General features: G+C 44.8%; 1 protein-coding gene and 1 long non-coding RNA gene across 6 annotated transcripts in view; one reads left to right on the forward strand and one right to left on the reverse strand.

Moving 5' to 3' along the window:
- Positions 1-4,535: 4,535 nt before the first annotated feature.
- On the forward strand, positions 4,536-22,461 carry LOC140687662 (uncharacterized). Of its 4 annotated transcripts, XR_012062081.1 has the most exons (5): positions 4,536-4,703; positions 7,610-7,734; positions 10,489-10,680; positions 21,687-21,794; positions 21,938-22,461. It is a non-coding gene; the product is annotated as an uncharacterized lncRNA (long non-coding RNA). The 4 variants fall into 4 exon arrangements; XR_012062080.1 differs by lacking the exon at positions 10,489-10,680; XR_012062082.1 differs by lacking the exons at positions 21,687-21,794; positions 21,938-22,461 and adding an exon at positions 11,855-12,031.
- PRIM2 (DNA primase subunit 2) overlaps positions 14,205-23,852 on the reverse strand; it is a 215,376-nt gene continuing 205,728 nt past the window's right edge. For both annotated transcript variants that reach the window (XM_072944748.1, XM_072944747.1), the window contains exons 13-14: positions 23,609-23,677; positions 14,205-14,800 (exon numbers count right to left, since the gene is read on the reverse strand). In XM_072944748.1, coding sequence (XP_072800849.1) covers positions 14,579-14,800; positions 23,609-23,677 — 291 coding nt within the window. In that variant the 3' untranslated portion in view covers positions 14,205-14,578. The remainder of the gene's footprint in view (positions 14,801-23,608; positions 23,678-23,852) is intronic.

Here is a 23,852-nt window from a genome sequence, read left to right on the forward strand (position 1 = left end):
CCTCCGGAAAGTCACACAGTGGCTTTATGTTAATGACCCGTCTGTCGACGCAAAACGCAAATGATTCTGGGTCACTCTGCTGAGTGAGTGGACGAGCGCCGGGGACTGTGGATGAGCTCAGAGGACAAGGTCGGGCACCAGGGAGCTCATGCGGGTGGAGAGTCTCATCCGTGCCTTACCTCCGAGGGCTCTTACCAGCCAAGGAGACTCTGAAGGGGAAGTGAAGACCACCAGGGCTGGAGGCTGGTTTGGGAAGAAGGATTATGTTGCTCTCATGATGCTTCTTAGGGTGACCACGGTAGGTTGAGTTAACACCCGTCATTTCATATAGACATCAAAAAACAACAGACGAAGAAAACCTGTCCTTGTGATGAGAGCCCGTCGCTTTTACTCTCTTAACAACGTGCCTATTTGCCACATCGTTAACGCAGGGGTGACTGTGTCATCATGTTGTACATTACATCCTAAGGGCTATTTATTCTCATAACCGGAAGTTTGTGCCTTTGGACCACTTTCTCCCAATACCTCGTCCCTGCACCCCTTGCCTCTGGTAGCCACATGTCTGATCTCTTTTTCTATGAGTTTGGTGTGGTTTTATTTCAAATGGTAAATATTTTAAGCCTTGCAGATAACGTGGTCTCTGTTTGCACGGCTCGAGTCGGCCATTGCAGGGTGGACAGCCATATATACACTATGCACTGAGTGGGCATGGTGTGTACCAATAAAACTTTATTTACAAAAACACGCAGCAAGGCTTCACCTGGCTGACCATCGTCTGCCTCTCCTTATCTCTGCCCCCAATAGCTTTCCCCTTCACCATGCAAAAGCTTAGAAAAACAGCTGTTAATTTTACTCAACTTGCTGTTCATAAGCAAGTTTAAAAAATAGTCTTTCCTCAAACTGTAACTAAATGTTCAACAAATTTAGGAATAACAATTTAATTTATAGCAGTTAAAGGTCATTGCAATAATTCAGGTTAGAATTGATAAGACCTTCGAACAGGGTGGGGACAGTAGGGGTGGTGGGAAATGGTCACATTATGGGAATGTTTTGGTGATATATATACACATAGACACAGGATTTACAGAGTGATTGAGTGTAGGATGTGAGAGGGAGAACAGAACTGAATGGATCCAAGAATTTTGGTTCACCCAGTAAATGCCGGCTAGTAGTGTTATGGTTATATAATCATCTTTATATATCCTGCTTTCTTAATCTGGCTTCCTAAGCACTTTTAGAATGTGTTTTGCGAGTATATGCATGTATGTGCATGACCGGGACATTGTGCTGTACACCAGAAATTGACACATTATAACTGACTGTACTTCAATTTGAAAAAAGTGTTTTGCCCACCATCAGATCCCTGTACCCCTAATCTATGGATAAAATACTCTCCAACTTACTGAAAGAAGTATCCCAAAATTATATTTTAGGAGTCATATCTTGTTATTTATTGTTAAGGATAAATAAAACAAAAAAAGCCAATTGTCACAAAGACCTAGCCTTGCCCTGCCCTGGTTTCTCTCATATTTTATTATTTTTTTTTCTACTTCATTGAGGTATAATTGATAAACAAAATTATAAGATATTTAAAGTGTACATTGTGGTGATTTGTATACTTTTTCTAGTTCATCTACTCTTTTATTGAAATATAGTCAGTTACAATGTGTCAGTTCCTGGTGTGCAGCATCATGTCCCAGTCATACATACATATATATATATATAATATACACACACACATATATTCATTTTCATGTTCTTTTTCATTAAAAGTTATTACAAAATATTGAATATAGTTGCCTGTGCTATACAGAAGAAATTTGTTTTTATCTATTTTTATGTATGGTAGTTAATATTTGCAAATCTCAAACTCCCAACTCTATCCCTCCCCACCCCCTTTCCCCGGTAACTATAAGGTTGTTTACTATGTCTATGAATCTGTTTCTGTTTTGTAGATGAGTTCATTAGTGTCTTCTTTTTTTCTTTTTTTAGATTCCACATATAAGTGGTATCATATGGTGTTTTTCTTTCTCTTTCTGGCTGACTTCACTTAGAATGATGATCTTTAGATCCATCCATGTTGCTGCAAATGGCATGATTTTATTCTTTTTTATCACTGAGTGGTATTCCATTGTATAAATATAGCACATCTTCCTTATCCAGTCATCTGTTGATGGACATTTTGGTTGCTTGCATGTCTTGACTATTGTATAAGGTGCTGCTATGAACATTGGGGTACATGTACCTTTTCAAATGAGAATTCCAGGAGTGGGATTGCTCGATCATATGGTAAGTCTATTTTCAGTCTTTTGAGGAAACTCCATACTGTTTTCCCTAATGGGAAAACACCAAACTACATTCCAATTAACAGTGTAGGAGGGTTCCCTTTTCTCCACACCTTCTCCATCATTTATTATTCTAATATTTGCATATTTGATGGTTCCCTATAGATCATGTAAGCTTTCTTTGCTTTTTCTCATTCCTTTTTTGTTTGTCTGTTCTCCTTTGAGTTATTTCCAAGTACCTAACTTCAGCTCACTGATTCTTTCATTTGTTGTATTCTGCTATAAATGCTCTCTACTGCATTTTTCATTTCATTCATTGAATTATTTAGCTCCAGAATATCTGTTGTTTTTTTTTTTTAATGATTTCTATCTCTTTGTTAATCTTTTCATTTGGTTCATGTATTGTTTTCATGATGTTGTTGAATTGTCTCTCTGTGTTTTCTTGTAGCTCACTGAATTTCATCAAAATCACTACTTTGAACTCTTCATCAGCTAGATCACTAAATTCCATGTCACTGAATTTGGTTACTAGAGGATTATCATTGTCTTTTGGTCATGACATGTTTCTTTAAGTCTTCATATTCCTTGGAGTTTTCCATTGCTGTTTCCACATTTGAATTAGCAGGCATTTCCTCACATTTTTACTAATTGTCTTGAGTAGTTATATATAGAACTACGCCTATAATATAACATGTTATATGTGTGTGTGTGTGTGTATATATCTCCATTCATTCATCAATGGACACAGGTTGCTTCCATGTCTTGGCCATTGTGAAGAATGCTGCAATGAATAAGAGCATGCATAGAGTTTTTTGGGAGTCAGTGCTTGGATTGTGTTGGGAGACCGGTGGCCAGTGTACCAAGTTAAAATTATGCAGATTTGACCTGCTGACTGAGGAGGTACAAGCCACCCACAGGGGGCAGCAGAGAGCCCCCTCTGCATCCCAGCCCCCACTTTGGGGATGTGAAGATCCCAGCACCATTTTGATTGAAGGTGCAATGCCAAGACACTCATGCCAAGGAAAGAATTCACAAGGTGTATTACCTCCAGATCCCGAGCTGGGGGACGGGGGGTCCTCCATTCCAGGTCACGAGCAAGCAAGATTCAGCGAACAGGGTATAACCCCTTTATAATGCGGTTGGGGCAGCAGTCACTGAATTTTTGTGAGCTCAGTTCTAAGTGGTTATTTTCAAATGTGCCTCAGGAAAAGCAAAACAGGAAATTGTGGCAGGAATTCTAAGCGCAGGTTCTTATCTCAATGTCCAGACTCCAGGTGTGAGCTGGGCTTTTACACGGCAAACGCCTAGGCGGCCACTCGGAATTGCTATTTTCTCATCACCACTGACCCCAAGATGACTAGTCTTTAGTGTTTAGGAAAAATCACGTGCACTGTCTGGATGGTGGAGATTTTTTAAACTACTGGCAAGGTTTTGTCACCCAGTGCATGAAACATCTGAGCAAAAACAAAATGCCGATCAGCAACACCAGAAGACAAACGATATTCTAAAGTCCTGTCTGTAACCATCCCTCCTGTTTTCTGGGGTCCAGCCAAGAAACAAGTCAAAGCCTTTGGGCAGGGTTAAGGTGGATATTTGGTTAAAGACATAGGTAAGGCGGGGAAGGTGTAGCTCAGTGGTAGAGGTGTGAGGTCCCCATCCATAAACAGCAAAGGCTGGAGGCACGTGTGTAGCCTTGGTTTAAAGAAGATGCAGTCACACAACCCTCACAGGCTAATCTGTGCTTTGGTCCTGTGTTACCAGAGGTGGGTCTGAACTGCATAAGGCTCTCCATCCATTAGGGCTGAATGAGGGCGTCCTGGCCCATGCCCGGAGCCTGGGGTGTCAGGCACTGCTCGGGCAGGGCTGGCGGCCTTTAGCACTTGTGTCATTTGTCCCGTTTAAGATTGAGGGCTGCAGTCACCCAGCCTGGTGGCGCTGTAGGTGCAGCCTCCCTCGGACTGACTTGCAACCCGCGCCTCCCCCCGCACCCCCAGGGTGTGCTGTGCGATTCCAACATCTTCCTAGAGCCGCCTCTCTGGGGTGGAGGAGAAGCCCCCTGACCCAGAGGCCACAAAGGCACAGAGAAAAGCACCTGCATTTCATAGATTCTCACCACACCCCCCCCCCCCCCGCCACTGACGACCCAGGAGTCAGCAGCTCCCTGGTGGCCGCCCCCAAGCGGGGTGGGGCCAAGTGGGCGGAGCCTATCACCACAGTGTCATTGTCCACTGTTGCCGGTGCCAACCAAGCTGATGGCCTCCTTCCACCCTGTGGACCCACACTGCTCCCTGGGTGGGTCTGGGTGATTGATGCATTGATTGATTGATTGATTTCGGGGTGGATGGGTGGAGGCACTGGGGATGGAACCCAGGACCTCCTACACTTTGGAATTTCAGCAGGAATTTGCATATCAAGCAGGTAAGGGAAGGTCCAGTGGCCTCTTGGTGGGTTCCTCCAAAGAGCCGGGACTATCTGTGGCCGGCGATCGTAGCTCACCACCCATCCGTCCCGGCTCAGGTGGCCAAGGCAAGATTGCTGATGTTTTAAATCTGTAAGGAAGGGGCCGGGGAGGGTAGAGCCCAATGGTGAAGCTTGTGCTTAGCACGCACGAGGTCCTGGGTTCAAGCCCCATTACCTCCACTTAAATAAAAAAATAAACCTAGTTACCCCCCCCCGACACACACACCAAAAAAATAAAAATAGGAATAAATATAGGATTAGAGTTTTAAAAAAAAAATACGTAGGGGAACTCAGAACTGACAGGGGAAGTGTAAATAATATTGTCCCCTAAGACAAAGGTGCCAGGCTGTCCCTGACAAGAATCACAGGCAGCGGGGCGGCAAGCCCAGGGTGTGGGAGGAGAGCGGCGGCCACACGGCCCAGCGTTTAAAGCGGTCAGTGCCTCTGACAGCTGGGAGGTCCACTCGGGAGTCCATCTCCTGCCCTGTAACTTAAGGAGCAGGGATTTTAGAAGCCCAGTGTGTGTTCAGTAGCACCAGTGGCCTGTGGCCAGTGTGGCCTGTCTGCACTGTGCCTGAGAATGGCCTGTTTGTCACCATCCCAGGGGACCCATGGATGCCGGCTCCACTGGCCACGGGAGGAGGTGATGGATGGTTGTCCCCTGGGCAGCAGCTGCAGAAACCAGGGCCCCAGACACAGGACAGGCCTTTCACACAGAGACTGTACCCTGGGCTGGTGGCCAGTTGGGAAACTTTCCCCGTTACAGGCCTGGGGAGCCCTGAGTGGAAGCCCCGCTGACCACCAGACCCAGAGGATGTGGGGGGTCCCGGGGCAGCAGCCGCAGAGCTCAGGGCGTGAGGTGAGCGCCCAAGCCCCCTCCCAGGAGAGGCCAGCAGGCTGTCCCTGAAGAGCGTTTCTGTGGGTTCCTAGGTGTGCGTGAAATCAGGGGCCTGCCCCTCGGGCTGACGCTTTGAGATGAGCAGGTAAGCCTCTTTCACAGAGGGTGTGGGAGCTTGTCCCAGGCCGCCTCTGTGCTGGGCCCTGAGGTGGGTGAGTCTGTGCGTGGAGCCCTTGAAGGACCGCTTCTCGGTCGGCTTGTCTTCGGACGTTAACCGTTCTGACAGGTGCGAGGCGACCGCTCACTGTGGTCCTGATTGGCATTTCTCTGACGAGCAGTGATGCTGAGCAACTTTCCATGTGCCTGTTGGCCATCCGTGTGTCTTCTTTAGAAAAATGTCTGTTCAGAACCTCTGCCCATTTTTTTTAATCAGATCTCCTTTTTTTTTTTTTTTGCTGTTGAGTTGTATGAGTTCTTTATATATATTGAATATTAACCCCTTATCAGATATATGATTTGCAACTGCTTTCTCTCATTCAGTAGGCTGCCTTTCCACTTCTGTGGATAGTTTTCTTTGCTGTACAGAAGCTCTTTGGTTTAATGTCATCCCATGTCTTAAATTTTTTTTTTTTGTTGCCTTTGTTTTTTGCTGTGAAATCTAAAAATCACTGCCAAGACCAATGTCAAAGGTCTTACCACTGATGTTTGCTTCTAGGAGTGCTGTGGTTTCAGGACTTCCATTCAAGTCTTTACTCCGTTCTGAGACAGTTTTTGCGTATCATGTTAGTTGTCCAGTTTCATTCTTTTGCATGTGGCCTTCCAGTTTTCCTACCACCATTTATTAAAAGGACTGTCCTTTCCTCACTGTTCTTGGCTTCCTTGTCTTAAGTTAATTGTGTGGGTTTATTTCTGGACTCCCTGTTCTGTTCCATCGATCTGTGTGTGTGTTTTTCTGCCAACGCCACACCCGTTTGAGTAGGATAGCTTTGTAATATGATTTGAAATCAAGCAACACAATGCCTTCAGCTTTATTCTTCATCAAGGTTGCTTTGACTGTTTGGGGACTTTGGTGGCTCCATACAAATGTTAACAATGTCCTGTTTCTGTGAAAAATGCCTTGGGATTTTATAGGGATAACATTGACTCTGGACGTTGCTTTGGGTAGTACAAACATCTTAACAATATGAATTCTTCCAATCAGAGGGCAGGGCTAATTTTGCGCTCCCCCTGCCTTCTCCAGAGCTCTGGCATCTCTGGGAGGGAAGGCTGTCCATGCCTTTGGTGACCTGGTTTTTCCCTTTAGGGGTCCAGGTTTTTGGCTGTCATCCAGGGATGCCCTTGGGGTGTCCTGGGTTCCTTGGGACTAAAACCATCTAAGTGACAAATTTTGGCCGGCTACCACCCCAAGCACAGTGCAGACAGCAGACAGAAGCGCCCTAACCCGGGCCTCCTGTGAGTTTGGCCTGCTCACTGGTCCTGGAGCTACAGCCTGGAGCAGGCTTCAGGCAAGTCCAGCAACAACTGTTTGTTCCTATGTTGCCTCCAGTGGCTTTTGCAGTGGAGTAGTTGCAACAGAGACCACAGGACCCACGAGAGGAAAACATTTACTAGATCCCAGACTTGGGGTGGCTGTATTCCCCCAGCCTAAGTGTCAGGAATCTGCTTGTCCTTCTAAATAACGAACAACACCTTCACAGACAGGCTGTTTTTCCTAACGTGAGGGCAGGGCCACACGGAGGCAGGATGGACCCCCTGTCACCTTGGTGCTTTTTGCACCTGCAAGTTGAGTCTAGAGGGAAGCTGTGACTCTGGCGCTGATTTTATTTTGTTGTACACATCCAGTTATTAAGTTGTGCACAAATTTAAGTGGTGTGATTAGTACCAAGAAGTTGGGTGCACCCCAAAGCTTCCGGCTTCTTAATGGTACTGTTGGGGGACATATGTCATCATAACCCTGGGGCCCAGACAGGATATCAAAAGAGAAAAACCCAAAGCTTCTTTCTCATTCCTTTAATGCTTCGGGAAGGGTGTCTGGATGGAGATGGCCGGGACGATTCCGTGGCTGAGACAAAGGCATTAAGGTGCAGTCCTCCAACCAAGGCTCAAGGTGGTTTGTTAACTCTGCTTTGAGAAGCCAACAGACAACACAAGGCATATAAAACCTTTCGTGATTTTCTGGTTCTACTTTTTCTAGATAATTCTATGATCCCAAAGAAACCAGAGTTTGAAAAGCCATAGCTTATCCTGGTAGTATAAACTTCTTATAATGTTGGGAGTCTGTGGTTTGATTCTGTCTGAAGAACTAAGGAATAAATATGGAATTTTTATTCTGTAGAGCAAAATTAGAATTCCCCTTTAATACCAAAAATATTCTAATATTGTAGCTGCCAAATTTTATTTTGGGTAAACACATTCTTCAAATAAAACTGAACAGGACCCCCATATAAGAACAGCTGACACGTGTTTAATGTTCACCACATGTCGGACCACTTGCGAAGCATGTCACTAGAAGTTATCTCATTTGATCTCACACTGACCCTGAAACGCAGGCAGGTGATATGACTATCCCAAACTTACAGCGGAGGAAATTGAAGCAGGAGGGTTAGTAAACTCGCCAAAGACAATGGACAAGAGCCGGTCCATCTGGGGTGGTAATCTGGGCTACTCAACCACGGAGGCTGGTCCCGGACCCTCTGCCCCTTTGAAAACCAGAAATGGGGCAGGAAGTGACATGGGCCAGAGTCCCAGTGCCAACATCATCAGGTGGTTGGTGACCCAGCTCATGGGAGGTTTCTGCAGGGCAACTGGTGAGAACCCGGCAAAGGAGTTCAACAGCAGTTGTGTTCTACAGACAGCACTACAACTACCCAGCTCAGAAACTCAATTATGCTGATTGCCAACTTAGGTGGCGAGGGAAACTCGATCTGAAGCTGTTAAAACGGCACACTACGCATGCTCCCGACCACTGAGCTATACCCTCCCCCCGTATCAGCTCTTAAACTCTGCCAAGCCAGGCTCCAAACCCGTCTCCCTTCAGAATGGGACTTGTCTCTTGCTTGCCTGTTGTAACGTCGCGACACCTGCAGTTCAGAATGGCCCGAGGCTGCCCGAGCGACGGGTAGAAGCCTCTGCGGACTGCTGAGTGGCTCATACACCCCTCGCCACGGGCGCCCCCCGGGTTAGCTCCTAGTCTTGGCCTCCGGGGATGCTCACCGGCTTTCTCCGTCCCATCGGGCGGCACGCTAAAATGCTTCTGTTCGGTTTTGCACATGCGAAAACAGCGTGTCCTCTGATGCTTACCTACAGTGGTACCTTGTATGAAAAATACTTAATGACATTAAAAAAAATTAGGGGTTTAAATACGGAAGTGATACAGTTCCGGCCCGCAAGGACCTTACCGTCCAGTGAAGCGGAGTTAAGTAAATGGATGGTTATAAACCGCAGTGAGCCTGCGGCAGGAATCCGTTCGCCGGCCTAGCAGAGGCCGCGGATCCACGCTGGGGTCACCAGCGCAGGCTGCACGGCGCGCACCTGACCTCACCCGGGCGGGGAAGCGGGTCTGCAGGGCCGGGAGTGGGCGGTGTCCCCGGCAGGAAGCGCGCAGGACCCGGGAGGAGTCAGCAGGGCGCATGCGCGCGGCGCCGCCAGGCGGGGCGGGATGAGAGGATGCTGCAGAGGCCACCGGAGGGCGGGGTCCCGCCACCAGGGCCTCCGGGACGGGAAGGGGGAGCCATGACTAAGGAGATAAACACTTTAGAGGAAAAGTACGCGGGTTACATTTCAAAGGATGCGGGAAGTGGTGACCAGGGGAGTAAGATCATTGCGGTGATGACACCCGCGAGGAGGGAACGGGGTGCCCTGCCGTGCGGGGCAGGAGACGGGACAGGGTCTGCTGAGGCTCCCCGACTCGGCACCAGTGATGTCCTGAGCCAGACATTTGCTTGTGGAATCTGTGCCCTGTGTCGGGGTGGGTGTGGGGCCGTCCCATGAGTTGCGGGCTGGCTGTCCCGTGCTTCGGGGGCTGTCTGTCCCATGCGTAGGGAGGGGCCTGTCTCACTAGATGCAGCAGCAGGCTCCCTCCAGCCGTGACAACCAGAAATGTCTCCAGACATTATCAAATGTCTTCCACGGGCACCACGGCCCCCACTTGAAATCCACTGGTTCAGATATGATGGTATTAAAACAGAATCAACTGGACTTGGACGTGCGCAGAAAGTAAGAGAACAGTCAAGGTGAACGTCAGAACTTCTACAGCGACAAACTCCCGGGGGGAAAGAACAGGCTCGGTGGGGACTCGTCAGACGTGCTTGTGGGACATCCGCACGGAGAGGCCCCAGCGGCGGCGGCTGGATGGATGGGTCTGGGCTCAGAGGGGGATCTCAGCTGGAGATGCAGATTTGGGGGTCATCTGCGTAGAGATGGCTGAGATCTCAGGAGATTCACGAGTGAGAAGAGGATAGGCTAGAACTACATAGAGAACCAAGCGCTAAGGGTGGTGGAGGAGGATTAAGTCAGATTTTCTACACTGAAAAGGAAGATGAATGAGGCACGTGGTGGGGAGGGTATTGCTCAGTGGCAGAGCGCATGCCTAGCACGCACAAGGTCTTGGGTTCAATCCCCAGAGCCCCTGTTAAATAAATAAGTAAATAAACCTAATTACCTCCTCTCATCAAAAATAGTAAAAATTTAAACATATATTGAAAAGAGAAGCACATAGCACTGTGATCTTTTTCATCATTAATGAAGATTTTGGTCTCCTCTATGACCCAAGCGGAAGCTAAAATTAAAAAAAAAAAACAACGGTGTGGGATCAGGAAAATTTTGCAAGAGAAGCTTAGTTTTATTATACAGATTCTTAAACTAAACGCATTATTTGCTGAATTTATTTCCCCTCCATGCTTTCAGTGCTAAAATTCAAAAACCCCAAACCCTTTAAAGAGCTTCATGGTTCCGTGATGGTGCATGAGGACCTAGACACACGAGGCGGAACTGGAGACCCCATCACGCATTTATTAGCAGTGCTGCTTCCCTACCTTGTCATCCACGTCCAGAAACAGGCCGGCAACTGGAGGCTCAGGGGAAATACAGAAGCTCGAGGTACAGATGGATTCTTTAGCTTTAAGGTTCTACAGTGATAATTCTGAGAGAAAATAAAATGTTATGAAGCAATGGACAAAAATCACTTATGGGGTAGAAAGCAAATCCAGAAACAGGAAACAGGATACTTTTGGCAGGAAGGGGAGAAGAAGCGGGAAGGTACTATCCTCCAGGCAACAAGACTTCCATAGAGTCACAAAGCTAATTGCCCACGATGCCAATTGTGGTGAAAAGCCTTAGACGAGGCCAACAGCTACCTGTCCAAGAGGAAGTCAGTATTGAAAAGAAGGCCAGATGCTTTGGGTAAATAAGTGATTACCTGGGTGTAAGTCAAGAGACCCTCGTGAGCAACCCTGACTCACATATCTGGGAAGCCCACCCCCAGGTAAGGCTGTGCAGCTTCCCCAGGGCCTGACAACCCACAGGCACACCTGTTTCAAACGCAGCTTTCAGACACGGTGGCTCCGTCTGTGCGTTGAAAGAGACACAAGGCAGGGCCGTTTGTCAGAGGGAACGGCCGCTGCGTCGTCTGCCCAATTTCTACAGGGGGCACCGGGCCCCTTCCCGACTTCAGCCCCCCACCTCCCCGCCAACCTTCTCTCCCCCTCCTTTGCCAGCGTTAGAAAAGAAGGTAACAAATGGATCTAATTAGCACGGTGGTTTGAGGCTTCTTAACTTTCTTTCCCTTCCAGCCGTAAAGATGTCCTCAGGCTGAGCATCCTGTGCGGAGCTGCTGTCAGCTCTCACTTTAATAGGCACTTAAATTTCATGTCAAGCTGACACCTCTTGGAAGACCTTGATTAAATTTGCAAACAGGCTCTCCGCGAACCAGAATTTCAGAGTTGTCTCATTTCGCCTTTCCAGCTTAAATCCCAGAAGTTTTCTTCTTTGCAGAGAATTACAGGAGTTGGTTTGCAAAGACCCTGAGCATCAGCGAGGCAGCAAAGGGTAACAAGCAAAACGGTCCGGATGCTTTGAGTGAGAGAATAAATTCCTCAGCTTAAAATTCTATGGGAAGTAAAGATCTTTAATTCACAATAAAGCAATTCACGTGGCTTGATTTTGTTCCCTTTCATTCAAAGTCTAGAACGATTCACTGTCATGACTATAATTTTATAAGCAGTCCTAAAAAAGTTTACTTAAAATCTTCTCTTCTGTGCACATTGCAATTAAGAGTTTCATACTGTCTGGGCGGAGTGAGCAACATTACGGAGAAACAGGATGAAAGAAACGGCACAGAACCTCCACGAACAAGGCTGGTACTTCCTCCAGTGGCAAATTTCCAGCCTGGTCTCTGGCTTCTGCTGTCTCTTCTCCTGTCTGATCATCATACAGCTTCTCCTCCTTGAAGAGGTAATAAAAGACCAGAAGTTAAAAGATCTGAAAGGCTCATCTTCTTTTGAAAAGAGGCTGTTGGCTTTTTTTTTTTTTCTTTCGGGGTTTTTCCTACATCATCCAATTCCAACAGGTCTTTCAGAGAAAACAAATCAAAATTGTCAAGACCTGTGAAGCGTGAAAAATAAATTGCTTTTTCCAACTCCGAAAAGGCACCAGAAAGGCATTCATGTCGATCTTCTATAAACCTCTACCCCCATCTTCTGATGTACACACTTCACAAAATATTTACATTCCTCTGGATAATGCGCAACAGGGGAGGAAGCCTTATGGCAAAGAAACTGCACTGGTAATACAGCTAACATGTAAACAAGTGTGATTTTGGAGTTCGACTAGACTCCCATAAAACATTCAAATTCTTGAGGCCGCCAGGATAAGATAGTCAACTGAGACACATGAGCTGTGCTGTGGATGGCTCTGATCTGTCTGCCAGTGGGCACCGGCCTCAGGGGGAACAGGAGGCGGTGGGAAAAGCTAGTTGTGCAAGGCGGAGGGTATGTATACAGCTCAGTGGTAGGGGACGTGCTTAGCATACACAAGGTCCTGGGTTCAATCCCCAGGACCTCCATTAAACAATAAATGAAATTGATAAATAAATAAGCCTCATTTGCCTTCCTCCCAAAAATAAATAAAATAAATAAATAAACCTAATTACCTTCCCTTCAAAAATTAAAAAAAAAATTTAAGTTTTTAAAAATTAAAAAACAAAATTAAAAGTCATGCAAATGATGCAGGACATGAAGTATCTCATCCTAAGATTTCTCACTGAACCACTGCAGTCAGTTTGCCTTCTTTTAATACAGCAGAGACTGACTCATCTGTGCCTGGCTTTCTGTCGCTTACTTCATCCTGTGGTTAAAAGGGCCACACTAACACTTGTTCTTAACATTAAAAAAAGGGGGGGGGGGTTTGCAGTTCATGGATGAAGCGGTCGGCAGCCATCCAACTCCTGCTGGGAACTGAATGACAAAAGGAATAGTGGATAGTGTCAGAAGGGACAGACTGCTGGAGGTCACGAGTGGTGGAATAAAGCTGTTTTTCTCAACGAGGTAATAATAATTCTCCAAGATAAGTAACGGTTCAGAGAGTATCTCATTTAATTGTACGTTACTAAATATTCCAAGAAATCTTTGCTCAGCAGCCTCAAAGAGAAAGTCGAGCGGCTGAGATTTTTAGGTTCTGATGATCCGATCCTGTTGAAACCCCTCCCACAGGGCTGCACCCACAGGACGTGGAAGGCGCGCCTTCTAACAGTCCAGTTTCCGAATGCCGTGCCCTCTTTTCAGTGTAGTCGGTATCTGGTGTGATTCAGGAGGGTACAGGGGAAGTGCCCTCTGGCCCAGGAAAAGAGGACTGAAATAGAAACATGTTTTTACGTAAACCAAGGACATTGGTGAGGCAGGGGTATGTTTCAACCTGGGTCTCCCTGCTAAGGGCCCGAACCCTCGAGCAAAGACCACGGGGAGGAAATATGTCAGACCAGGGCCTCCCCAAGTCCCACAGCGCACACGTGCGTGTCAGGGAGGCGCTCACCGAGTGCATCCGAAACCATCCACAGCGTTCACCAACCCCCACTGCCAGCGCTGAAAAGAGGCCTGACCATAAACATCAGAACATGTTACTGAAGTTAATGGAAAAAAAATTTTTTAATTTAAAAAATAAAATAAAAATAAATTAAAAATTTAAAAATATTTAAAAATGAAGTTAACAAATTTACCAAACCAACTTGGCAATTCACAGCAACCCCAGAAGCAAGAAGGCAGGGACGCCGGAGGGGGGGATGAAAAAACACGTCAGAGTGTCCTCCCCAGAGCGGACGCAGATGACAGCGGGTGAGGCCATCACCGCACGTCGTATAACTGACTGTCCACCCTCGGTTTCTCTGATTCTCAAGTCACAACTCATTTCAGGAGAGCTGCTACCAGTCAAAGGGGCAAAAGTTCTCCTGGCTGATGTGGGATAGCCACAACCAACAAACCCGAGAGAAAAAAGAAAAAAGAGAAAAGCAGTTCAAAACCTTCACTGGTGATTTGGCAAGTGTGTTGGATATTCCAAAATATCACTTTAAACCCTGAGGTGACGCCTAGCGTGTTACGACGTGACTCCTGCCATTTACAAAGACACAGTCATTAAACATTTCATTATTTTATTAACAAAGATAGTCCAGAGAAGGACTGGGTCAAAATGACAGTGATGAGGGTTAAAAGCTGTGCCCAGGGGTACTGTTTCTAGGGGACTGTAACCAGCTGTCACCATAGAAAGCTGTTAGCTCCTAAAACAGGACTGAACTGACACCGTCAAGTGCTGAATTTCAAAACAAATTCTTCTCTTTTGCCAAAGCAAAACAGGGAGGAGGTCCTTGTTTTCACCTGCAGGCCTGCTCTCCTGAGAAATGCGGGCACACTTGAGGGGATTAAGCTGGGGTCAGGGGGGAGGGAGAAGGGAGACAGAAAAAGGCAAAATCACAAAAGCAGGAAATAAAAGCCCACGGCCCAAGCATCGTTCACTGAAGTAGTTCCTCAAGCTCCTCCACGTCCACCTCCAGAGAGGAGTTCAGCGAGGCCAGAGCGGACGACGCGTCCTTGGTTTTCTGGACACCCTGCTTGGCCTGGGGAGTGTCTGGCTGGCTGGATTCCTTCTTGAGGTCTTTACCACCACTGAGAATCCGTTGGCTCTCAAAAAAGAACTGATTTGGATGACTCAAGGAAAAGCCACAATCGTCCACCTGCCCGGGGGAGCAAATGCGCATCGAGTTAATACTATATAGGGCCAGGAACCACTTCCCCATTCGAAGCCCCCTCAACAGCTCAGACGGCTCAAAGGCAGCTCCAAGCAAACTGCCTGGCGTGCAGTCAGTCAATAACCATTTCTTTAAAGAAAAAAAAAAAGGAAAAAGGGGGAGAGGGGTTGGATCTTTAAACATTCCAGGATCACGGGGAAAGGATAAAAAAACAGACGCCGCTCTGACACTGCTCCTCGATGCCACCCGTATTTTACAGCCTGTTTATAAGTCTGCCATATTTAATCCCATGGAGCTTAATGCAAACTCTGAAAAAGCAGCCTCATTGAATGAGATTTCTTCATTCCAATCTTGGGCTTTTCTGGTCTTACTTTTTATATACTGTCTTTTTCTTTTTGTAATTTTCATTGTGGCTTAACGCAAACATGACCAGGGTCCGGGTTTTATGCTATTTCTTTTTTCAAATACTATCACTAAACTTTAAATTAAAATCTGACTATCATTTCAAATTATGCATTACTCTGCCTTTAATACTCAATGAGCCTTTAAAGTACTAATACTTTTTGTATTTGAAGATTCAGCAAGAACTCCTTTTTCTACATTTCGGTTCTAAAGATGTACTAATGGTGAAGAAAAATATATTCCTTAATAGGAGCAAGCACTTATTTAGTGCCTGCTGTGTGCCAGGCTTGTGTTATTCCAAGTGGCACAAACACACACACTCATTCACGCACATGCACACACTCAGTTAACTCCCAGGAGGGCCTTCTGGAGGCAGGTTAGCAGTTATCTCCCCAGCTTTTCGGCTGAGGCATCTGAGAATGAAAGAGGTTCAGCGACTTGCCCACCACCACACACCGGCAGGGCTGGAGCTGGGACAAGAGTTGGCGGAGTCCAACCAGGACTCTGCTGCTGCGTGCTTGTACCAAGGGCAGCAACTTCACCTTCTATTCATTCCTTAAAACACGGAACCCACTACTCTTTTTTTTTTTTAACTGAAGTACAGTCAGTTACAATGTGCCAGTTTCTGATGTACAGCACAACGTCCCAGTCATGCACACACATACATATATTCGTTTTCATTAAAGGTTATTACAGGATATTGAATACAGTTCTCTGTGCTATACAGAAGAAATTTGTTTTTTATCTAATTTTATATATAGTGGTTAACATTTGCAAATTTCAAACTCCCAAATTTATCCCTTTCTCACTCCCTTTCCCCCGTAACCATAAGATTGTTGACTACGTCTGGGAGTCTGTTTCTGTTCTGTAGATGAGTTCATTAGTTATGTTTTCTACTGGGGCGCGACCCAGGAGCAAGGTAACACTTACAAGGGAGTTTGATACTGTGCGCCTCCTGCGTGACTCGCTTCTGCTCAGCCGGACTCAAACCCCTGTCCTCGCTGACTCTGCAGCTGGAGTCGACCACCAGACCATTACCATTTCGCTTCAGTTAGTTACTGTGGGTTTTTGGTTAGGGAGCATTTTCACTTCATATTTTTACTAAACTGAGACACCATTACACTTGTTTTGGTCATCTGCTTTTATGTCTCGCTCTCTGTCCTGAAGCGACTTGTACAGAGAATCTAATAAATATTTGGTGAGTTGAGGCCAGAAATAACCAGTGTGTACCAGTCCTGTACTTTCACATATTAACTGAAGACTCGCTATGTACGAGGCCATGTTACGAGGCAGTAATTTTCCAGCATACAAATGCACTGGACTGAGACTAACTCTAAAGAAACCTCTAGCCTAGTAAGTCAGGTACTTAAAAACCTCCATCAAGGGTGAAGGGGGGAGGGTACAGCTCAGTGGTAGAGTGTGTGCTTAGCATGCACAAGGTCCCCAGTACCTCCACTAAAATAAGTAAATAAAAACCTAATTACCACCCCCTAAATAAAAAATAAAATGTGAAATTGTAAAAAAAAAAAAAAAGTCAAAAAAAGAAAGAATTCAAAAGCTAAAAACAAAAAGAGAGAAGTGGCAAGGATCACGGGAGAAGGATTATTACTCCCCACGTTCGAGAAGGAGGTGGAGACAAAGAGGGCTGGCAGTGCGAAGGGCCTGGCCTGATGGGCACCGGAAGTGAGGTGGGAAAGACAGGCTGGAACCAGACCTGGGAGAGCCTTGAAAAGCCAGCTAAGTAGCCTGGGCCTAATTTTGCTGGCATCAGGGAGTCATTAAAATTTCTTAAGAGGGAGGTGAGGGGATGAAAGCTATGGATAATCTTAAGGTGGAGTAAAATGGGTGTGCAACGGGTTAGAAGCTGCTATCGTGGTGCAGAATGAACCTTCCTCACAGGTGGGCCAATAAACAGAAACAAGGTCCTTTCTGGTAACACCGACTCTACATGTTCTGGAGTTTCTGATTCTCTTGGTCAGTGGTTGATACGTGTTGGACCAGTAATTTTATAATGCTCAGTGTACAGCAAAGTGATTGAGTAAGGCTGATTTAAGTTAAGAACAAATTTTTACCTACTACTTTGCTGCTTAATTTCAAAATGTTTGATATAATTTTTATTAATACTGGAGTCATTTGTGAACTTCTTTATTACATTCATATATTATTATATATTTTTCATCTATTATTATATTGGGTTTTTTACCTAATTCATTAAGAACTGGGAGATCCAATATGAAGTTCGCATTTTACAAAGGGTTCCATGAAAAGTAAATTTTTTGTCTAGCACATTTCAATCAGAGGGCTTTATTTTACCTTTTTTTTTTTTATAAACAGAGAATATCAGAGATAGGAAAGACCTAGGGACTCCTCTAAATTGAATCTCCTCTATGTTCAGACTAGGAAACTGGGGCCCAAAGACATTACACAGTTGATGCAAAGTCACAGAACTAGTAACCAGTTCTGTCTGAATTAGAATTCGGGCCTTTTGACTGGACCACTTAGTTACTCTGAAATGCTTCTTTTCTGAAGTGAAGTACGGTTGATTTACAATGTTGTGTTTCAAGTGTACAGCACAGTGATTCAGTTATACATATATATGATTTTAAGAGGTTTTACGCCCAGTCAAGTAAACTTATAATCATTATGAATATTACTTCTAGAGCTTAACTTGACTATAATGATTGTGAGAACTTAGTGGTGTCATTTCTTGCAAAGAAAACCTAGCACCTTGTGCGAATATTAATTACACATTGGGTATTTTCTATTCCTTGCTTCAAGTTGTTAAAATTTTCAGTATATCTGTTCTCACAGAATATAACTCTCTGGATTAAACTGAATGATTAGACTTCAGTGTGGATCAAATAAAATACAGTCAGCTCTATAATAAGCCTCAGTTTTCTCACTGATGAAATGGAGATGATAATGCTGGCTGTCATAGGGTTACTATGAGGAAAACCAAAAAGAAAGAGTTGTTGGTTCCATGAAATCTAAATTAAATGCTTTTGGAAAGATTCAAAAAAAGCAAGTTACTTAAAAAAAAACCTTGAATTCCCAAAAAGCTACGGAGAAAAACCATATTGCTTTGTATTATCATTAAGTTCCTTTTCCACTTGAAAGAAACCCAAACTGGAAATTGGGGATGGTGTATTATGTGTATGGTTTGTGAAAAAGATGAAATCAAATTCCAATCCAAAAACTATATTCAAATAAAAGGCCTTGCCTTTAGATCAAAAGATGAGCAAATATATGACATTTCAGTGTTTTCCTTAACTTTAAAATGGAATGTTTAAAGAATACATTTTTTTTTATAAATTCCTGTTTTAATTAATATTTTTATTCACCAACTAAAACAGCGCTGACAGTCTTGAACTGAGGGCCTGGGCCATGGTTCCATGTGATGTTACGTTTCCCAACTTTCTCTCTCAGGCCTACAATCGCCCTTTCTTAACTCATTTTGTTAAATAAGCTCATTTTACCGAACATCTGTTAAGAGGCCTGATAGTGTGATGAAATTATGACGTTTCCCTCTGTTTCCTGGATTGTATTTCTTCTAGGTGGGGCCTTTGTCTTTTCAATGTTTTCTTTCTTTCACTTTCATTTTTGGCAGGAAGGGTCTATTGTCATTCAGTTTCCTTTCATCTTGCTCAGGAAAGTAAAACTGGGGACTTTAAGGGAGGAAGGGGAGAAGCATAAACCAAATAGAATGAAAATAGATTTACTTTAAAATCAAATTAGTAAAAAGAATAGAGAAAGAGATTTGTCCACATCCAAATACCCCATTTCACTTATTTCTGCTTAAGAGTCAGGCAGCTGTTTCCTTTACTCATTAAAAAAAAAAAAAAAAGGAACACAGTTTGCTTCATTCTGGATTTGGAGATATTAAATGAGAATTTTCACAATTTTATCTGCAGTGAATCTTCTGTTTCTTTCCTTGCTTTTTTTCCTTCATTAATTGCTATTGGTGATGTGTTCCTTCGCAGTTGATGATTTTTTTTCTCTAATGTTTTGTACATTTTGTTAACTACTGGAAGAAGGGAATTCTGTGATGCACCTGCATTTGGTCACATTCCCTTGGAAGTTCCAAAGTACGGTCAGGCCTCTACAGCAAGGCCAGCAGATCTGGAGTCTAGAAGGAAGAGGTGGGTTGGAGGCCTTCCTAGTCTACACTATAAACTTTGGATTTCATCTTAAGAGTGATGGGAATGCCTTTTATGATTTTTTTAAAAGCAGGTTACTGAGACAATATGTCTTTTGGGATTTCCGGTCAGGATGGCGGAGTAGTAGGACCACGGGCTCAGATCTCTCACACCCACAACAAAACCACAACTGACTGCTAAACAACCATTGAGAAAAATAAGACTGGAACCTACAAGGAAGATCTTCAACTGGACATACAAAGAGGGAACCACAACAGGACGGCAGGAGGGGCGTGTTCGAGATATAATCAGGCCTCATACCCGCTGGTGGGCAACCCACACGCTGAAGAAAAATTACATCGCAGAGGCCCTCCCACAGGAGCGAGAGTTCTGGGCCCCACGTCAGGCTCCCCAGCCCGGGGTGGCTCTGGGAGGAGGGGACCTCAAGGACATCTGGAGAACACAGAGGAAATTATCTACAAAACAGAAACAAACTCACATAGAAAACAAACTTACAGTTACCAGAGGGGGAAGGGGGTGGGAAGGGATAAACTGGGAATTCGAAAATTGCACCTCTTGGGGAGTGATGGAAATGTGAGCTGTCTTGATTGTGGTGGTGGTTTCATGGGCGTATACCTCTATCACAATTCATCCAGTGAACACCTGAAATATGTGTAGTTTACTGTACAGGAGTCATACCACAAAAAAGGTGTTTAAAAAAAAAGCAGGTGACTGAGATGACCAGATTTCTCTGTTTTCAAGATCCTCCCAGCAGCTGCGTGGAGGAGAAAGAACTGGAATGAGCCGTAGACACTGGGAAGTGAGTCAGGCAGCTCCCGCCCTGGTCCAAGTGAGAGATGCTGGTGGCTTCCAGCCCAGCGCTGTAACTGACATCCATAATGATCCTGAGTGGTTATAAAAAAGCTTAACTGTGGTTGGTATATCCTGTTTAAGACTGTAGGAAAATGTGTGATAGATTTTAACAAGATTTTTGTAGAGATTCCTATAGCGGAAGAAAATTACACTCAGCTATTTGGAAAATAAGTACCAGAATGACGCAGTGCCTAAAGAGGTCTATTTCTGAAGCAGCTATTTTCAATTAAAATCCAGAGATTAATCCACACAAGGCCTAGTGTTTTCATTTACACATGGAGTATGCCAAAACAACAACAAAAATTACAATATAAAACACTGCTCCCTAAAAACATTGAAGAGAACAGATTTCAAGCAGGCCAGCTTTTGACACTTATTAAGTGAATCTCTCCCAAATATTTGCTTGGAATCAACACGTTTTGCACACAGTGACCTTCACACAAGCGTAGGTCTCCTATTTCTGCCACTCAAAATGTGGATTTTGAGAGACTGAAGCAATATTGTTTTACCTATGGGATGTTTGGGTTTTAATCAAGAGGTTTTGCAATGACAGCTTATAATGAGGCAGCTGGCATTACCGAAAAAGCCATATGGAACTATCATTGCGCTGCTGTAAATGCTATCAGCTAACTGGTTCATTTTCAAAGCTCTCATTAAAGTGAGTTTGATCACAGAGGCCTCAAGAAAATAAACACAGGGGTTTTTTTATTGTTTTTTTTGGGGGGGCGGGGGTGGCAGGCGGGATGGCAGCAACCTGACAATAAAAATAGATTCTGCTTTTAAATTAAATCAGAAAAATAATACACGAAGAGAGATTCACAATGACAAATCTATAGTGTGTCTTCCAGTGAATGCAAACAGCCTTTTTATTCCATCAATTTATATGTGGTTTAAGGTGGACTGCTTCTGTATGTGGGACGATTTGGATGCATGTCTGTTTAATATCTTCTTTAAATCTAAGGCAAGTTTTAAAAATTGACAATACTAGTAATATTCATGTAGGAATGAGCAATGGGAGAGATGCCACAAAACAAATTCGAGAAAAAACACTTCTTACTTGCTAGTGATTATGTCACAAATTCAGTATTTACATCTAATTTTTGTATCTTATTTTAAAAGGGGGGAGTTAAAATTTTTTTTAATTTTTCTAATTTTAAAAGAAAGAGGTTGAATACTAAGCCTCAATTTGTGAAAGTTGAGGCTTAGTATTCTTAATTAAAAGGGACAGCAGACAATTAAAAACATATATTAAATTAAAACTTTCAAGCTGAGCAAGCAAATCAAGGGACACAGCCGACAAGGGAAAGAGGAGTGCAAAGCTGGAGCTGAAAATACCAAACAGACATGGGTCATCTGGGCAGACGCCTATTCTGATAAAACTGATGAGAATCTGTTTGCTGCTTTACTGAGGGTTAGTCCTTTACATTTTGTAAAAAAAATACCATTTTTATGTTTTTCAGAAAGAAGGCTGTTTTCAACAGTTAGATGTAACAGGAAGAGGACTAGACCCACGGCCCCAGCAGACAAGGGTCCGGCTCCATCTCCCACTGCCATCTGGGGGACCCAGGGCAAGTCAGGCAGAATGCTAAGCCTGGTTTTTGTTTTGTTTTGTTTTGTTTTGTTTTGTTTTGTTTTGTTTTTAAGTAAACTATAAAGGTTGGATCATGAGTCTAGAAGGGAAGTGCTAATGAGTCCACATTTGTTTTTACAGACACAGTCCCAGGTCCTACAGAGGGGCAGTCACGGTTCAATTCACAAGCTTCAGACGAGCTCCCTGGCGGCCCGGTCCAGATCCAGGCTCCGCGCCACATGCGCAGGAGCGGGCCGTGCCCGCCTGTCTGAGCCGCGGTGCTGCAGTGCGGACCCAAAGGGCCAGCGCGGCTGGAGCACCGACTCCTGTGCCTGGAACGCGTTATGGGTTCTGTAGATCTGGCTGATGTTACCATAATTACTCCCATTACGATCAGTGATGTTCTAGGATATATTTTTTCTATGAAATACCAAGTATGAAATTCCACAATTATATAACCACAACAGAAGTGGGGAGGGTATACAGCTCAGTGGTAGAGCGCATGCTTAGCATGCCTGAGGTCTGGGGTGCAATCCCCAGTACCGTCTCTGGAGATAAATACATCTAATTACCTCCTCCTGAAAAACACCGTCTACAAAAAAAATTTTTTTTAAAAAAGAAATATCATTTCATGAAAACCAGTAAACATAAAAATGACTAACTTAGCACAGCATGGTAGTTGACAATGAGTTCAATAAATGAAACACCTGTTTTGGGAGGGTCACGGATCCCTTTGAAGCCTGACTAATACCAGACTCCAGAAAAGGCACATGTGTACTTACAGGAAAAATGTTTCGAGAGGTGCATGGACCTCTGAGTTCATTCCTGGACATCTGTCCTAGGTAAGCAAGCCATGGTCCAGATCAGTGGTTGCAAACTGGGAGTCTGTGGGCTAAAGCCCCCTGCAGATGTGTCCTGATGCCCTGCCCAGGGTCCTAAAACTTGTCAGTGTGAATGCCTCTAATAGCATGAGTTTTGTCCGATGTTCATGTCAGCCAGCTTTACTTTTTTGGGTTATGTGCCTGACCCCTGCAGGCCTTTGAGTTTGTGACCTATGCTTACATCTCTCAGAACCTGCTGGCAGGCCTTTTGTGCTAAGGAGGCTGAAAAGATAACAACCAGACTCATCTCCCTGACCCCCCTGCCACTAGGAGTCCGCCAGGGTACCCAGGTTCCGCCGTGCAGGTAAACACGACCACGGGACTTGGCAGAGAGATTAGGGGATCAGGAGGTGGCAGGCACAAGTAAGAGCGCCAGATGTTCTGCATGGAAGGTGGCAAGAGCCGTTGGTTCTGCTGGACAGCGGCAGCAGTGTTCAGGTCCTACTCTGGGGATGGGCTACCTAAGGCCTGTGGGTCCAGCCTGGTGCAGAATTTCTTTTGTAAATAAAGGGATATGGGGGCACAAGCACGCCCGCTGCTTTCGTACTGTCTGGGGCTGGCTGGGTGCGGCAACTGCAGCTATGACAGAGGCCACGTGGACCACAGAGCTAAGACTTTCAGGATCTGGCCCTTTACGGAAAGAGGCTGCTGCCCCCGGCCTCACCCCTGGAAGTGGGGTGCTGGGTGCAGCTGCAGGACAGTAAGGACAGGGCGCCTCCCAGTTACAATATTCCTGGTTCTGCAGCCTCCATGCCTAATTCCCTAGCCCTTCTATCCATTTTCTAAGCTACCGAATCCCGTGTAATAAATCCCTTTCTACTCAAAGCAGCTGGAGTGGTTTCTAATGCTGCAGCTGAAAACCCTAAGTGAAAAGAAACACAGTGTAACAAAAGACGAAGAATTGGGTGACAAAGCTCAAAAAGGTACTTACATTATGTGTCATCTCGAAGTACTTCTGACAGGCTACCTGGTAATGTGTCCCTTTCACTAAATCCAAAATCTACAATGAAGGGGAAAAAAAGAGAAAGAAAAGTTAGAAATTAAGGTTCTTCAAAACCACCGTAGCTCCTGGTTGCTGGTCTCCTCATAATCTTCATTCCAGCCAAGAAACGCATTAAATCATGGAGCGTGTGGTGCCGCTGCAGTCTGGACGCTGTGATAATTTTGACATTATA

The sequence above is a fragment of the Vicugna pacos genome, chromosome 20 (genome assembly GCF_048564905.1).
Source record: "Vicugna pacos chromosome 20, VicPac4, whole genome shotgun sequence".
NCBI lineage: Eukaryota > Metazoa > Chordata > Mammalia > Artiodactyla > Camelidae > Vicugna > Vicugna pacos.